The sequence below is a fragment of the Callithrix jacchus genome, chromosome 14 (genome assembly GCF_049354715.1).
Source record: "Callithrix jacchus isolate 240 chromosome 14, calJac240_pri, whole genome shotgun sequence".
In the NCBI taxonomy this organism is placed as follows: Eukaryota; Metazoa; Chordata; class Mammalia; order Primates; family Cebidae; genus Callithrix; species Callithrix jacchus.
In genome coordinates, this window is record NC_133515.1 from 45,152,512 (window position 1) to 45,170,710 (window position 18,199).

Sequence of the window (18,199 nt, forward strand, 5' to 3'; positions counted from 1 at the left end):
TCCCAACTACTTGGGAAGCTGAAGTAGGAGAATCGCCTAAACCCAGGAAGCCAAGGTTGCAGTGAGCCGAGATTGCACCACTACACTCCAGTGTGAGAGACAGACTGAGACTCCATCTCAAAAAAAAAAAAAAAAATTCTGAGATACCCTATCAGAGGCAACAGTTTTTTGAATACGTAAGTGGTATTGCACTCTGATTTTCCCTCCCCTGGACTTTCCACCGCCTACAGCACTTATGCTTGACTTGCTTCTCAGGGTGGTGGTCTTGGGGAGTGGTAAAATCCCCATGTGTATCATGACAGAGTACAACAGTTCACTATGGCAAGGCTCAGCCAAGCATCACAGCAGCCACAGAACCTAGTGAAAGTACACGGATACCATTTTGACTCAGAGCAGGTGCATGATTAGGCAACATCCACTACCCTTGTCTATACAGATAACTTAAAGCACTGAACTTTTTTGGAGAAAACAAAAAAGGGTGGCTCACAATCTCAAAATCCAGCACAATAAAGAATGTCACAGCTAAGATTTTCCGGCATGTTGCCTAATTATGTACCTGCTGGTCATTTGCTCCCTGAGAAAAAGACAGGGTAAAATCAATGCTGATGTCCCCTTTCTTGGTCCCAGACTCTTGTAAGACCTCTTGGCAGTTCCTGCTCTTAGTTTCTTTGAGAAGCTAATCTATCTAACCAGCAAATTTCTCTTGATTGCTTGATGTTATTCGATATGATTTCTATTTGTAACCAAATAAACTCTGAAATGTATCAATTAAGATTCCATAGCAACTTGGGGGAAATGCTTAAGCCATAAAATTTTTTTTTAAGTGTGTAGATGTAAACAGCAGATGAAAGAAAAACACAAAAGTGCCTCTGGTGGAGTATTTTTTCTTTACTTTTCGTAAAATTATTGTGCTATTCTTGGAATTTCTGAAAGAAGCTGTTGGGCAGCCAATAAATATCTAACATTCAAACTATGAAAGCCTCCCTAAATGATATCCAAAATAATGTGCCACACAGTCAATACATAATTATATATTTAAGGTTGTCTGGAGTTGACCCAAGTAGGCCTGCTCCTAAAAAGTTGAAGGAAAATGTTAGCTTGAGAACTCATATATGTCAGTTCTTTCATACTTTTATAAAAGGAGAGAAACATACTAGATTCACGTGTTTGTTAATTTCAGATGGTTTTTGCATCCGTTTTCTTTAGTCAGGACCCTCTGCAAATGTAGAAACATCACCAGGATTCCCAGAGAGTTCAAATTCTTAAGCTGTGAAACCCAGAAAAGTGTTGAATGCTTGCAGGTGTACAGAAATCAGCATTTCACTGTATACCTGCAAGATGCCAGACACAATTCCTGAGCCCTCCCCAGTCTGACCATCCCTCTTTTGGACAGCAGCTTTATTTTCCTGTGCTGACTTATGCAGCCTAACTCATGCTTTCAACATAGCTCTTCCCATAAGCTCCCAGAACTAGGCAGACTCACGGTGCTGCATGAGCCAGTGCTGCTGGGGACCCAGGGTCAGCTCATCCAACCCATTCATTTTACAGACGATAGTACTTTGGCCCAGAGCGGAGAAAAAACTGCTCCCAGATATCATGCACATTTACTCAGTGCAAAGGACTTGCTTTCCCTCCAGTTAATTTGGAGATGGATCTTTGAGATGACCTGGGTGGGGCAGGGGGTGGGAAGCTAGAAGCTCTGAGTCCACTTTTTCTCCACATTTGACAGAGGACTTGGCCATAGGCATGCCCAGAACTGTTTTCTGGTTGTCTCTCTTGAGCACTGCTGAAGGAGCTATCACATCTGGAGCTACTTCCTACTCCCTGAGATGTCATAGGTGCCTGCCCACGAAAGCCTACAGGGGTCCTTACCTCCAGAGGGTGCGCCAGCAACTCTCCTGAGGAATTTAACCCACTCCTCCATCTCCGCCTGGGAGCTGGCCATGAGGACATAGGAGTCCTGTCCCATGCGATTCTGGTCCCATGAGGCTGGAGGAAGAAGTAGCACTTGTGAAGGTCTTAGAGCAATAAGAGCATGAAAGCAAGGGGAAGGGAACCAGACCTGAACTGATTTCTTGGTTCAGTGAAGCACTACCAGGCAAACAACACAATGCATTGTCTAATTATCCTCAGTAGAACTGGATATTTGGGCACTCCTACTGTTTTTGCTGAAGCTGTAACTCTACAGACAAATCATTGAACATAATGGATTGTAATTGGGATGGCTTGGGCTGAGAGTTGCTTTCATTAAGAGGACAGAAGTCACTTCTTACCAAAAGGAAAAGGAGGTTTGTGGTGCAGTTTCAGCACAGATGAGTCACGGTGAGCACATAAAAGTTAGAATACTTTAGATCATCACGCCAATCATTGATACTTTCCTAAGCTAGCCCTGAGCTCAGTTGTGGGGGTAGCGAAGGGATGAAAACCTCAGGTGGGAGTGAGAGTGAGCACATATGTGCTCTTTTCACAAAACTGGTGCTTGATGACCATATTTCCACTCTCCTGACCACACATGACCTTGCAAATGAAGGTTCTCAATACTCAGGTAATGGATACATGAAACTTGTTAGAACTTTCTTTACCATTTCAGATAGGTGAACTGTTTCCTTGGTTGGTGTTCTCAAATGTACAAAAAGTGTAGGTGAAATCGAAGGGGACAGGGAGCAGGGAGGAGATCAAGAGAAAGAATGTGGGAAAGTGAAAAATAGGGAGAAAGAAGCAAGAGAGGAGAAAAGAGAGTATCAAACACAGGTCTTAGACCATGCAGTTAGTATCAGATCTGAGACTTGAACTCTAACTTCATCCGTGGACCTCCTTGCAAATGGAAATCCTCAAAGTTGGGATTTTCTTTAGTTGATCAAAATAAAAAGTTCTTAAAGGGGACAAGAAAATAATAGCTATCCATTTCCATTATGGGATACTATAAATATCAAAGTGCCTTTGTAAGCATCAATCCATTCTCCTCACAATGGCAGGCCAACTCCCTCAGAGAGCTTGCTCTAGCTGAGCAGTTGTGCCTAACCCTGTATTTTCCTGCAGGGTAGCAAAAGAGTTTCACGTCCCCCTTGGTTCTGGTCTCTTGAACCTATCTTAGTATCACCAAGCCTCACCTCCTTTCACCCTTTGGGATGACCTGATTCTGAATCCATCTTGTCATTGGGTCATCATCAGCTTTTCTGACCAGAAGGGTCAGTTCATTAAGGCCCTGGCCATTAGGAGTATCCTGAGACCTGTATGTTTTCAGAAGTAAAATGATAAGTTAAAAATACTCAGGGAAGGATGAAAAGACCCTATAGGAATTACAATATCCCTTTGAAATAGAATAAGGAGTTAGTATTACTGCCATTTTATACATAATAGAACTGAATCCCAGAGACGCAAAAGCACCAATCCATCAGTATCCAGTGAGTTGCTGCCAAACGCAGGGCAAGACCTTCGGTCTCCTTACTCCCACAAAAGATTCCACTGGCCTATACTGGTTCTAAATTTGACCTTGGGACAGAATGTATCTGGTGTCCTTCCCCTTCCTTCTCTATCACGCCTGAACTCCAGTCTACTATGTTGTTAAAACATGCCTTCTCAGTTTACCCTGATTCCTGGGAGGTCCTTTTGTTCTATTATGAGCAACCCCACTGGGAAACACCAAAGTCTCAAGATATTTCTGAATGAGGAGGACTTCCATGAACTAACTCTTCTGGTTGGAAGAGCTGATGGCCTGATGACAGGATGATTGAGAAACAGGTTGTCCCAACAGGTAAAAGGTGAAGCTTAATGACATTAAGATAAATCCAAGAGACCAGAACTAAAGGAGACTTAAAAGTCTTCTGTTTTCCTACAAAAAAAGTAAATATTTGGGCATGATTGGGTTGTAGGACAGACTTTCACTAAGAGAAAGTGCCTGACATAAATGCAAAGGTCATGAAAAGCTACTCTGACCTCAGACACATCATTTCTCTGACTTAAACATAGTCTATTCAACATGTGTTACCCACTGGGCTGTTTCTCTTGTTGAAAATGGACCTCTCTTCTTTTCTTAATCTGTCTAGGGAACTCCTATCCATTCTTTAAAACCCAGCTGAAATGTTATCTTTTCTAGGGACCTTTTCTTTCCCCTACTCCAAATTGAGTGGGGAGTCCTTATTCTATAATCCCCTGATATCTTGTCCTTACCTCTATCATTGCAGTAGCTAAATTATCTTGAGCAACAGTTTTCTTATCAGTACAATGGAGATGTTACTTAATATGTCCAAAACTAATGCTCTTATCCTCAACCCTAGAAAAACTTGCTACATGCACAAATCTCAGCAAAGCTTAGCAAATCCATGTTTTCCATTGTTTAGGCCAAAACCTTGGAGTCAACGTTGATTTCTCTTTCCCACATCCAATTCACTAGCAAATGAATCCCTCTATACCTTCAAAATGTAATCAGAAATTGCTTACTTCTCAAACCCTTCATCATTGCTATCTCTGACTTGGATTCTTGCAAAAGCCTCCTCACTGGTCTCCTTGCTCTCTCCTTGCCCCTGCTACTTACTTTTATTTTCAATTCAAAAGAATTTTAAAACATGAGTCATGTCATGTCACACCTCTGCTCAAAACTTTTCAGTGGCTTCCCATCGTTCTAGCAGAAAAGCTAAAATTCTCACATTGCCTGCAAGTGCTTGTGAAATCTGTGCCTCTTCTTATTCTTGTCTCCCGCCATCATTTCACTCTAATCACACTGGCCTCCTTGACCTTCCTTGAACATATGAAATAGGCTCAGAGACTTTGCACTGGTCACTTCCACTTCCTGGAATGCTCTTTCTCCAGCTGTGCTCTTGGCTGACTCCCTCACTGCCTTCAGATCTGTGCCCCAAAATCACCTTCTCAATGACACAAACTCTGCTGGCTCTGTTCACAATAACCAATCAACCACCTCAGCCAGCACCTTCTCTCTCTTTGGTTTAATTTTCCCCATAATTGTTATCCTATCAAAAAAAACTATATAATTTGCCCATGTATTTGGTTTGCTGCTAGTCTCTTCCCACTAGACTGCAAGGTGCATACAGGCTGCTTTGTTCTTTGCTACATTCCCAGTCCTACAATAGGACTTGGCTCACAGGAGGTGGTCAGTGAATTTGTTGTATAAATGAGTGACAAGAGATCATAAAGTGGTATGAGGACTAAATAAGACAACATATGCAACAGAAGGAAAAACCCCTTATCCAGGTGATTTCCTGGGAATCAGGGAGGAGAATAGTTACTCTATGAGAGGTCAGTAGGGATAGGGATGCCTACCCTAAATTGTCACCTGCCCCCAATTAAAAAAAGTCGAGCATGACTACAATTAAAGGTTTCCGAGTGGCCTTTGTTCAGCTAAAACTGGTGATCACAAAGAGAGAATCCTACCTAGGAAGCCCATTTCTTATACCAACACTAGCTCCTGAGAATCATCTTGCAAAAGAGGATGATAAAAAGAGGAACTAAAAATTCTCTATGTTATAACGTGAAGGATGTCTCACTTTAGGGTTGGGTAGAACCTTGGAAGATGATGGTACCTTTAGGAAAATTCTTACTATTACTTTAGAATTATTTGTCTTTATAAGATGCATTTGTGTGGGGGTGGGGTGAGGGAGAGACAGGAGAGAAAGAATTTGTTTGAGAATTCCTCTAGCAGCCCAGGAGACTGCTGCAAACATGAGTGATAATAAGAGAAAAAACTTTCCTCCTGCACTGGTATAGCAATGTTGAAGAGTAGGTATTTTTGGTGCAAAGCCCACAGTGAATTTTCAGCTGGATTTCTCAGTAGGATTTCTTTAGGTTGAAAATCCAGACTTTAGGATACACATGTTACCGTGGATGGATGTGTCCCATGAATTGCACTGGGAGAGGAATCCTAAGAATAAAACAACCATTGTGGAAAGGGAGAGAGATTTTCCTAGCTAGGAGAGACTGAAGAAGCAGACTTTCCTGATTTTCCTCTGAAGAGAAAGAGAGGAAGATAGACTTTCAGATAAAAAAGGAAGGGAGGCTGGGCACGGTGGCTCACACCTGTAATCCCAGCACTTCAGGAGACTGATGCAGGTGGATAACCTGAGGTCAGAAGTTTGAGAACAGCCTGGCCAACATGTGAAACCCCGTCTCTACTAAAAATACAAAAATTAGCTGGGCATGGTGGCACACACCTGTAGTCCCAGCTGCTCAGGATGCTGAGGCACGAGAATTGCTTGAACTGGGGAGACAGAGACTGCAGTAAACCCAGATCGAACCATTGCACTCCAGCCTGGGTGACAGAGCCAGTCTCCATCTCAAAAAAAAAAAATTAAAAAAAGCAAGCAAGAGAGTGCCCTGAGGGAACCATCTAGGAACTTCAAAACTTTTTTATTTGTATTCTATAAATAGTCATAGCCAAGTTTGGGATTTTTCTGCATTATAATTATCTCTAGATTATTCCCAAATTTCAAACACTGATATGATATGCACTGTACCAAGTTTCATATCAATTTATTTATTTAATCCTCACTATCATCATTATTGTCCCCATTTTATAGACAAAAAATCAGAGGCAGGGAGATATTAAGTACCTCTTACACAAATAGTAAGTGCCAGGATCAGAGCAGGCTGGCTCCAGACTGGAGACTGCTAACCTCTATGCTACGCTGCCTTCTCCATCAACCTTCTTATGTACATAGTCACCTTGTGTGAGTTAGGAGTGAGTGAAGAAAAGGGGCACTCAGGGGCCATGTGGCCTCCTCTGCTGTGGTCAGTATAGTAGTAGCAGCAAGGCGACACAGACAGATCAGTCACTAGTTCTGGAGCCCCTGGCAGGGCTAGGGCTAGCACAGGAGCAAGAGACAGGGAGAAGGGTAGAAGCATCTCGGTGTGGAAGATCCAGGAGCATGACCCAAACTCCCCTTGGTCCAAATGCATTCGAGGAAGGAAACTCTTGATTTGGAAGAACACCCTCCAATGTGCCAGTCATGTATGCAATAGGTGGCATGCAGCACCTGACATGTGCTGAGTGCTCAGGAAGTTGGAGCTGTCATTTCTCATTAGGTCCATGGAACCACCTGAGGCTGCTGACTTTTTACAATTTTTGACCCACAGAATGGCAATTTCACATGGTCCCATTTATATTTTAACTGAAATCTAATGACCTACTCACCATCTAGACTGAGTTCATTTTAGTGAGTAGAGAAAGTGCACTTTTCAAGTGAGTGGCTCAGTTCCTGGTACAGTACTTGGCTCCTAGCACACAGCGTTGAACAAAATGCTCACCTATTTATTTCATGGACATTATTCAAGCACTTTATACTAGTTGATAAATGAGGATAGCTTCATTAACTGTATACAGAACCACTGTATGCTCTTAATGACTCTCCTAGTATAGCTTTGACTTCTAGGATCCAGAAGTAAAGTTTTACTTCTGTAAAGAATTTTACTTCCGTAAGACTTTTACTTCTGTACTGTTCCTGTGTCCTACCTGTTATGGCCTACCTGGAATGATTTCAAAGACAAACTTCCCAGCTTCTTCTGGGTTTGTGGCGATCTCCTTGATTGTACTTCCTGGAAGATATATGCAGCCCTGAAAGATGAAAAGTCAGGCTTTAAGAATAAGCAGAAATTTAACACCGATGAACTAAAATTGAGTTGGAGCACAGATAGGATAATGATGGGATGTGGAGGAGAGAAGGAGGAGAGGGACATGGGAAGCTAGCCTCTCAGTTTTAAAGGGGCCCCTTCATCTACTCAGGCATTGGGCAACTTAAAGGGCAGCTATTCGAGAGCAAAGCAGGTTCCCAGAGAGAAAAGACAGGGTTCTGATATAAGAATGAGCTAAGAGGCTGCCATCACCAATACTTGCCTCTTCCCACTTTTCCAAGGACCCAAATTCATGGCCAAATGAGACACTTGGTCTTTGTGAAGGCAATGCTGAGGCTAGGGAGACCATATTATCTGCCAGCCTGCCAGAGGGGTTTGGTGAGGACTGAACTACTCAGGCCATCATTTGAGGCGATGGGGTATTGAGTAGCAAGTGCCCGTACCTTTGCTAGCCACCTTGAATGTTTGATTCATTTAGTCCTTCCAGCAGTCCTCCAAGCAAAGTATCATGCACACTTTACAGGCGAGGAAAAGAGATCAGAAAGCATCTGTAATCTACCCAAAGTCATAGAACTAGTGAGTGTCAGAATGGTAGTTCATCTCAGAAGTCAGTCCAAAGCCAGTGATCCTCACCATCACAGCTAAGGTGGTGGGAAACGGTCAGATGACCCTAACTCCAAGCCCAGATCCATGGAGGGGGACTGAGGGTTTAGTAGGATTTGTTATCCCTTATACACAGATTTGTTATCAGAAAAACAAGCTGCTTCCATCATGTGTCTGCATGGTGCTTGATCACTTGTGCATTTCACTTGAGATAATTCTTTTTTTTTTTTTTTGAAACAGAGTCTTACTCTGTTGCCCAGGCTAGAGTGCAGTGGCGTGATCTTAGCTCACTGCAACCTCTGCCTCCCGGGTTCAAGCAACTCTCCAGTCTCAGGCTCTGGAACAGCTGGGACTACAGGCTCACACCACCATGCCTGGCTAATTTTTGTATTTTTAGTAGAGACAGGGTTTCACCATATTGGTCAGGCTGAACTCATGGCCTCAGGTGATCCACCCACCTCAGCCTCCCAAAGTGTTGAGATTACAGTCATGAGCCACCGCGCCTGGCCCACTTAAGATAATTCATTAGACCCCATACAACAGTTCCATATCTAGAGAACAGCAAGATTTCTCACTACTCCTTTGCAGAAGAGGAAATTGACACTTCGAATGTGTAAATGACTGCACAAAGTGACATCGTTAATTTGCACTGGAGATAGTTATTTGTAATTTACACCTCGCTGGCTGTTGAAGGTAGCAGGTCTGATTCTGAGTTGAATAAACACGTGTTTTTATTTCAAAACGAAGTGTGGATGGAGATGACGTGGCAGAGAACACTATAAAGGCAAAAAAGTCTTAAGGAAATCTCAGAAGTAAGATCTAGTCAAGAGCCTAAGAAAATAAATGTTTCCTGAGGGCCTAGAAATAAAAATGCCTAAGGCTGAGGGAGAACAAGACAAGAAAAGGAGGAGGAGGAGAAGGAACAGAATGGGCAGGAGAAGGAGGAGGAGAAAGAACAAATGGAGGAAGAGAATGAGAAAGAAAGGCAAGGAAAGGGAGAAAATGGAAGTGGAAGGAGGAGAAGAAAATCAGTCTAGAAAATGGAATTCTGCAATTCCTCTACATTCCTCTAATTTTATTATTTAAAAATAACCTCCACCTACACAGTCCTCACCATCTTCAATAAATCACATCAATGCCTTCGGAAAAAACGACCCTGAGGTTGTACTGCTGAGCTACTTTGAATGAGTTATGGCACCAGAATAAAAGGCCATGTTTCTTTTAGACAGGGCAGAGCACTGTCTGGTAAGAGAAGGAAAGGGAAATTGCAGAGGTGTCTGCCTCCTCTAAGTACCTCTCTAAACTGTCATTTGATACTCAAAATCATTTCCTCAGAAACTGTAGCAATAAAATACTAAAAGTATATACGCCATTTATTGAGCAGTTCCTAGGTGTCCGACTCTATGTTAATTGCCCTGAATATATCAGCACATCTAATCTTCATAAGAAGTCTAGGAGGGAAGGACCATTATTGTCCCCCATTGGAGAAACGAAGAAGTAAATCTCAAAGAAGTTAATTAGCTGACCCAGGATCGCAAAAGCTAGATAAGAAATCTACGATTCCAGCCTCTGTCGATGTGATTCCAGAATTACAAATAAGGCTTTACTTACAAGTCCCACTTGCTGAAAGAACTTAACAATCATGGAATGATTGATGGAAGGATGGAAATATTTATGCAGGAGGCCATAAGTTTTTCAGCAGTAAAGCAGTGGAGATAGCTATGACAGTGAGGTGCCAGAATATCTAGAATTCTCTAGCTGTTAACTTTTAAATCCAATTATAAGTTCATTTAGAACTAAATTTCAGCCCAATTCCTTGTTAAGGCATTTTTCAAAATGCTTATATTCGCTCATGAAAACTTAACTATTGCATTTTAAGCCAGTTAAACATAGCTATTACTAAAACTGAGATTCTATAAGCTTACAACGAAGTACTTTCTATTAAAAAGGTAAAGATACTCAAAACTGACAACTTTCTGATTCTTTGCTATATTTTGCTATCATTTCTGCTGTTGTGGTTACTTCCATCTATTCTATCTGTGTGGTGGAAATCCTATATAATGTGGTGTTATTGCATGTCTCTTCTCAATTCTGAGTTCAGTGTTCAAGCTATCATGTTGGTAGCTTGCATCAGTCATGACCAGAGTATCTGCAGCACAGAAATTAGCAAATGTTGCACTTCAATCAACTGTCCCATCAGAGGGTTGATTGTTAACTAATTACCAGTGCACCGCTGGTAGACAATCACTGTGGCAAAGTCTCAGAAAACAGATGGGACCATGGGTCGACCTTACTACTAGGATTGTCTGACACCATCATTGTAACAGAAACTTGAGGGCGATAAGGTGAGATTCTGTTTGAAACAACTTCCCTGACAAAGAACTTTTTAGAATGGTTTATATAAAGCTAGTTCACTGACTTACACAGCCTTATCATGTTGAAACTGGACAGGATCTTTCTGAGATCTCAGAGAAAAAAATGCACAGACTGTCTTCTATAGGGCCACAAGATTCCCCAAAAGCGCATACAGAAAAGTCTATCATACACGGTTCCATAATTTATTTACATTCTCCTTTGTCAGATGCTAGGTTCGATGTTTCTCATTATGAATATCAGTAAGGCTAGGCGTGGTGGCTTACGCCTGTAATCCCAGCACTTTGGGAGGTCAAGGTGGGCCAATTGCCTGAACTCAGGAGTTTGAGACCAGTCTGGGCAATATGGTGAAACCCATCTCTACTAAAAATACGAAAAATTAGCCGGGTGTGGCAGCATGCCCCTGTAGTCCCAGCCACTTAGGAGGCTGTGGTAGAAGAATTGCTTGAACCTAGGAGGCGAAGGTTGCAGTGAGCCAAGATCGTGCCACTGCACTCCAGCCTGGTTGATATAATGAGACTCTGTCTCCTTAAAAAAAAGTTTTAAAAAGCACTGAATATTCTTATTATTTCTTTTGGAACTTTGTAGACCCATAATCACTGTGTCTAAGGGTATGACAATTTTTTCATGTTTAGTAAATCTAGCCAAATGACTTTCTAGAAAGCTTGTACAATGGACACACACATCATCACTGTATGTGAGGGCTCTTACACCTGATTGCTCCAAGATTATTGTGCTGTTTCTGTGTTTTGGTATCTTGGGGGATATATTGGATGATTGTGTGCATTCCTTTTAAATTTATAACTATTATCCTTTAATTATAAAAATATTTTAAAAGAAACATTAAAACTTGTATGTGTAACCCCAGTATTCAGAGATAACCATGGTTAATACTTCTGTGTATGTCTTTCTAGGCTTTTTTCCATAAATACAAATTCATAATTTTTTTTCAAGAATGGGATTAGTATATACATCATATTCTGTTGTAAACTGCTTTTTAAAGACAATAATACTATGGACATATTTCCTTTTCAAAAAGTATTAATTAGGATCATCAATGTCTGAATTGTGTTCTACATATAGACATATAAACGTAGCCTAATATAAGTTAACCCCTACCAGTGGTCATTGTTTTTACATCACTAATATAAACAATGCTGTAGGGAATCTACTTAATTGTTATTTGTGATAATAGTATGAACATCAGCCCAAATTCCCTAAAGTGGAAAATTTAAATAAATTATAGAAAGTTCTTGATTGATTTGACATAATTAGAAATTACATTGTAGAATAATATTTAATGTTAGGAGGCAAAATTCATGATATATTGTTAATTTTTTCATTAAATAATATTTATTATACTTATTTTGCATTTATAATAGATGAGTTCCTAAACACATATGTATAGGGAAGGCTGAACGTGGAGGGGATATAGGTGGCTATTTCTTACTGATGGGATTGTGAATGATTTTTATTTTCTACTTTGTGCTTTTCTGCTTCTTCCAAATTTCCTACCATGCAAAAGCTTTTGTAATCAAAATATATATGTCAACATGCAGTAAAATAGACTATTCTTTCTAAGGAATTATGATTTATTCCTAAAAGTTTTATTTTTCTCTTTTTCATAACTGAAATAAGTGTTGGTTTTTATCAACACGTTTTTCAGCCATCTATTGAAGGGTTGTGTGGTTTTGCTTACTTGACCTATTGATCCGAAATCAATAGATTTCCCCAAAATAAATTACCCTGTCATCCTAGAAGTGCTACCTAATTATCTCAGGCTAATTTAGTCCTGAGAAGGCTTTGGCTTTCTTTCCCCCAGAAGTAAAGAGGAGAAGCAAGAACCTTTAGGTATTTATTTTACTCTTTGACATTAGCTTATATTTTTATAAAACAGTTTTTTATACCTGCTTCATATCATTTGATCCTGTGACAAATGAGGGCCAGGTAGTATTGTCTGATTTTATAAAAGAATAAATAGGAGTCCAGAAAAATTAAATAATTACAGGGCCAAACAGTGGTGGAACCAGGGAAAGAGCACATGATCTGATATAAAGTAGCTCTGACCCTCTATACTTCATACAAACACACTCAGCTGCCCCTTTCATTGATTTGGGGTGGCCAAATAAAGCCTTTTTGCCATCTTCCTTACACTCTACAGATAGGAAGGTTTCCTCTATTGTCTTAACACGTCAACCACCACCTTAGCCTGGATTGCTTGGCTTTAATAAGGTCTGGGGTGTTTATAAAGAGAAGGAAGTCTGGTTACCATGCACAGAACAGTAGGCAAGAGTCAAGTCTGTGGTGGGGTTCCTGTGATCTCTCCCTGGCCTCTGCAGTGACAAACACTCAGAGTTCAGAGCTCCTAAGTAGAGAAACTGATTAACTAAGTCCCACTGATATGTAATGGATCCTCAAGCCTGCCCTTGAAGAAAACTGTCTTCTTCCAAAATGACCTTTTCATTTTGGTCCCATCTACCCCCAATATCTACACACTTCTTGTCCTTACCTTTCTTGGGATTTTGTTCTGGCTACAGAAGGTTCTAAAGTCTGTCTTCCTGAATAAGCTCCTTCTGGCCAAGCCCACCCTTCCATCTCCACAGGCATGAGTTCTAGGTGGGTGACCAGCTGTGCTGGATGCCCTGAGACATCCAGTTTGCACCTGAGGTCCTGGGGTAACTGTTCACCATGTCCTCTTTGATTCTCGCATACCACAATGGCCAAAAAAGCTATGCGGTCGGGTGGGTGAAGAGACCTAGGCCCAAGATTTAGGGTGAAAGCCCATTCTCACAGGCTTAGCCACTGCATCAGGAAGTCTCATTTCGTCTACTTTCAAAGTATATCCAGAAGCTGACCATTTTCCTCCAGACCACAACTCCCACTGAGATCCTAAACATCATAACTCCTTACCTAGATTACTTGCGTCTTCCCCCGCCAATCTATTTTTCAGTACAGGAGCCAGAGCTGTCTTTTCACAGTGTAAACAAGACTGTCAGTCTCTGCGCAGAGCCCTGCAATGCCTCCCTGTGGCCCTCAGTGTGAATGCTCAAGTCCTTACAGCAGCCTGCAGTGCCCCAGCAGTCTGCGCCCTGACCCCTGACTGCCCTCTAGCTTCTCAGACCTCATTCCCTCTGATTCCTACCCGCTAGCTCTGCTCCCACCACAGTGCCCTCCTTGCTATTCCCCACTCAGGCTAGACGTGCTCCCTTAGGAGCCTCAGCACCGGCTGTTCTCTCTGCCTGGAACAGTCTTCCCCAGAGATCTAACCAGCTTGTTTCCTCTCCTCTTCAGTCTTGGCCCCAGTGTCACCCCCTTCCTGAGTTCACTTGACCTTCCTTTTTAAAATTGCATCTTCCCTTAACTCTTGATACCTGTTAGCTTATCCTGCTTTTTTTCTAATAGAACTAATCTTTTTCCTACAAACTACATACTTTTCTTATTTGTTATGTTTATGTGTCTTTTCCTCCATTCCAAGCTCCATATGATAGAGAATTTTATCTATTTTGCTCATAGTTTATTTCAAGTACCTAGAACAGTGTCTGGCATATAATTAATGCTCAAAAAATACTTACTGAACAAACAAATCAATGTGCCCCAGAATCGGTTTTCCTGAACCCAAATCCACTCTCTCTAAGCCCTTAGCTGAGTGTCACCACCATCGCCGCCCTTTGCCAGTCTTGACTTAGAGCCCTGAGTAGGAAATGCCACAGTGACCGTCCTGGTGCTCCCTGAAGGGCCACCCTGTCATCTTTGCAACTCAGTTTATGTATCTAGGAAATGGTGTAAAGGAAAAAGCAATCTCCTCTCCAATGGGTGTGTCTAGTCCTAATGAGAAGGCCCCTGTGAGTTTAAGTGCAATCCCAGCGGGCTCCAGGCCCACCTCCTCTGCACCTCATGAACGGGACAAACGGCCTGGCTGGTACCTGGGGCTTCGTGTCCTCTTCGTCCTTGTAGTAGTAGAGCTGCTGCGCCCTCAGCACAAAGTACCTCTGCTGCCAGTTCTTCACGATGGACCTTTGCTTCTTCAGCCAGCCCATCTTGATGGGCCTCTCCAGCGGGTTGGGGGTGGACGATGAATGTAAGGCCGCCATCTGCTCGCCGGTCATCACGCTCCTTGACCGAGCTATAGAGAGGAAGAGACAGGCGGACTGACTGAGGGACATGTGGCAGTGAGCAAAGAGGCGGAGAGGAACCCAGAGAGGGCTGAGAAGCGGGGGAGACCACAGCCAGGTCCAGTTCAGGGGTCCAGATCTGAATCACAGAAAATCCCCCCTGAGCCAGAGAAGCAGCCGAGGGCCCAGCTCCCGGTCAGGGCCAGGCCGGGAACAAAACCCTGGCGGCCTGTGGCTCGCTGCACAGGCAGTCCGGCAGCGCCGCGGGCCCCGTCATTCTGCAAAGCGAAAGGTTGGCTGGAGACTTCTGAAGAGGAAGTGGCCGCAGCATCTGACAAAGGTGCTTCCTTTTTCCTGCGTGGGAGTTAGTATCTGTCAAGAGAGAGGAGAAAATAATGCCTCCGTCTGAGGGCTCGGGGTGAGTCCACGCAGCTGCAGAGGCCGCCGGAAGCCGCCTGGGCACTCTTCCACAGCGGCCGGCTAGAGGAGGGGCCGCGCGCCGCACGCTGTGTGAGCTCCGGCCTTGCTGTGGAAAGCAGGCCTCCTGCAGCCGGCCCGACTCAAACCCCAGCCCCGGGCCACAGGGCCAGCCTGCAGGGAGATGGCACCTTCTGAATTCTCCCACCCAGTGTCATTAGTGCAGTTCCGGCCCGGGGAGAGTAACCCAGCCCTTTCTGCTGTGCGAGGACCTCACCGCAGCTGCCTTCCTATTACCTTTACAGTTAGGTTGTCGCTGCCAATAGAACTCAGAAGCCGGATTTGAAGCCAGAGCCCCTTGAACCTGCTACTTGGTTATAAACTGGCTTTTGTTTTCACACAGTTCTGCCCGCCACTGGATTAAGTGAGGCCTGTACCACACATCTTTTCTCCACGGTAACTCCCACCCAGGACCACTCTCCCCTTTCCTTGCCTCCACAGCACTCTGTCAATCACCCTGGTCCCCAGTCAACACCTCCTTCTGAGCCCCATTTTCCTTCTTTCCCAGCCAGTTCAATGATGCCCTTGTCCCCTTGGCCTGTGCTGCTGTCCACACTTGCTAATACCCAGTGTCTGCATTCCTCTCCTTCTGCCAAGTGTTGCTGGAGGGACCCCAGAGAAGGCTGAGAAGGCGAAGGCGGGGCAGGAGTACAATGGGGAGGGAGGAATTTGAGGACTGTATGCAGCTCTGTTTCTCTCTAAGTTAGAGACTGTACCTTGCAAGGACTCTTATCTGTCCTAGAAAGAGGGCAGAGAGTAGGCAAAAATGAAAAGGATAGTTTACACACAAAACTTTTGAAGAAAATGGAAGAGTGAGGCATCCCAGCAGATGCAGAGACATTCTTTCCCACCTCAGTAGCCTCAGTGAAGTCCATCCCCATGTGGCTTTTGTGACCATTCAACTGAAGCAACATCAGACATGAGAGGGAGGACCCCCTTCTAGCAGTGGCATATGAGGAACCTTTACTTGGCTTCTGGGGTGATGCCACCAAATGGAGCCAACTCTAGAGAGGGGGAAATCAGGGAGGTGCCACATGGTGGCTAGAAGGGCTCAGGCCCCTTGGGCCACCCCTAGAGGCCCATAGACATCGTTAGGACCACTGTGGGAGACAGAAGAAACTGAAGGTCTCCAACAGCATTGAAGAAGTGGGAAGGAGGGAGCAGAAGTCAAAAAGATACTGTAGACTGGAGAGAATTTGCTCAGCATAGAAGAAATTACTTGCTAGTATTTTGTTCATAGTTCTGTGAGATTTTTCATGCTTTGTTGCAGCAAAAACAACAATAAGAAAAACAAACAAACAAAAAACCCTCCTAGGAGCATGTGTGCATGGCAGAATGATCTGACAAAGGCAGGAGTAAGAGTGAGCATCTTATGTTCTTAGACCTGGCCAAGAGGACCTTTGACGCTCTTGTGGCAGAAAGGCAACCACCTTGTCTGCCTATATCTCATCAAGGCTCTGCCTGGTCATGTTTTATATCCATAAATGATACCACTCACTTTATATACAGCCAATGTTTCTTTAGTGCCTGTTAATATCCCACCATAATTGGTGTGACTATGGGCACTGGGCCACCCGTTACAAGCTAGAGAGTGGGGATGGCTCAGTACAGACTTCCACACTGCTGGAAATAGGCCCAAACCCTGGAGGAGGGAGACAGCTGGGGTCTCAGATGAACTAGGTATTAAGCAGGGGCACTTTCTAGCCCATGTGCAGAGCCATCTCCCTCCTTAGCCCACAGTGTTGCTCACCAGCCAGGCCTAGCATGAGATGATTAAAATATCTAAGAAGAAAGTCTGGGGGCCTTGAGTTTGTCTTGGTTTTGATTAACTTTCCTTGTTAGGTTCTTTGAACAGTCTCTCTTCTTTGTGGGTGTGACTTGTTCCAGATAAAGTAAACAAAGAGATCTGTTACTATTAATGGAGCTGTTTCTCATAATGAAAATAATAACCATGATAAACTTCACTTGTAAGCCAGTCATTGTACCCTGAGTGCATGTTCCCAGCCCTTTAGGAAGGAGATCTGAACCAGACTGAGGGTTGGAGAGGGGGCTGCAGGCAGACCAGGGGCGAAAGGTAGGAAAACAGAACACTTTGGGGCAAGTGAGAAATGAGGGCCTCAATGAGGTTAGAAACCTCACCTTACCATAGTAGAGAGATGAGCACACCCCTAGCACTGCACTGTTCAGTACAGTAGCTACTAACCATGAGTGGCTGTATATATGTAAATGAATTAAACAGATTAAGTTTAAATTGAGTTCCTCTGTCATACTAGCCATGTTTTAAGTACTCAGTAACCCTATGTGTTTTGTGGCTACAGTACTGGTCAACACAGATAGAGAACATTTCCACTATCACAGAAAGTTCTGCTGGTCCGCACTTCCTAGAACCGGAGTGCTGTCATTACAAAGTGTGGGATGGAAATGGGCCATAAAGGTAAGGTAGCATTTTACCAAACAGAGAAATCAAGCTGGAGAACCCAGAGAAGAAGATGCTTTAGGTGAGTGAGGCATTCAACCTTGATTAGAGAGGTAGTATGGAGCTATTTCATATTACTGAGCAAGGGAGGATCATGATAAAATATAGTTGTATGCTTGGACTGTCCATGCTGAATTGTAGTCTGCAGGCGAGAGAGAGTACTGGAAGGTAAAGAAGAGAAACAGAAGTGCCGCATGCCTAGGGATGTTGTTTCTGCAAGAGAAGTTAGCAGCTTTTTGCCCCAAGAAGGAAATATGAACAGAGAAGTCAGCTGAGAAATATTATCACTTCCTTTCTTCATCTTCTCATCTTCTGCCCTCTAACCCTTAAAATAATCTGCTCTCAGTCTAGATTCTACTTTGGATGGCTGTAAATGTGTGGGTGAGGTGTGAATAGTTCTTTCAGAGCTGGGGAAACAATTTCAGATATTTCCTCAGTATGTTGATATGAGACATGCATTTGTTTGGGAACCATGTTTAAATGGATTTGAAAAGGGTGGAGAATTTACATGACTTCCCCCCAACCCTCTCTTCTGAGCTATAGACCCATCCATCCAGCTTCTGAATGCACCTCCGTG

General features: G+C 43.3%; 1 protein-coding gene across 3 annotated transcripts in view; it reads right to left on the bottom strand.

The window, feature by feature from the left end:
• The window catches only part of ARHGAP25 (Rho GTPase activating protein 25), a 90,317-nt gene that overhangs the window by 41,586 nt on the left and 30,532 nt on the right, over nt 1-18,199 (bottom strand). For 2 of the 3 annotated variants that reach the window (XM_035272393.3, XM_017964259.4), the window contains exons 2-4: nt 14,481-14,680; nt 7,477-7,564; nt 1,873-1,989 (exon numbers count right to left, since the gene is read on the bottom strand). In XM_035272393.3, coding sequence (XP_035128284.3) covers nt 1,873-1,989; nt 7,477-7,564; nt 14,481-14,680 — 405 coding nt within the window. The remainder of the gene's footprint in view (nt 1-1,872; nt 1,990-7,476; nt 7,565-14,480; nt 14,681-18,199) is intronic. The other variant, XM_035272395.3, reaches the window with a different exon arrangement.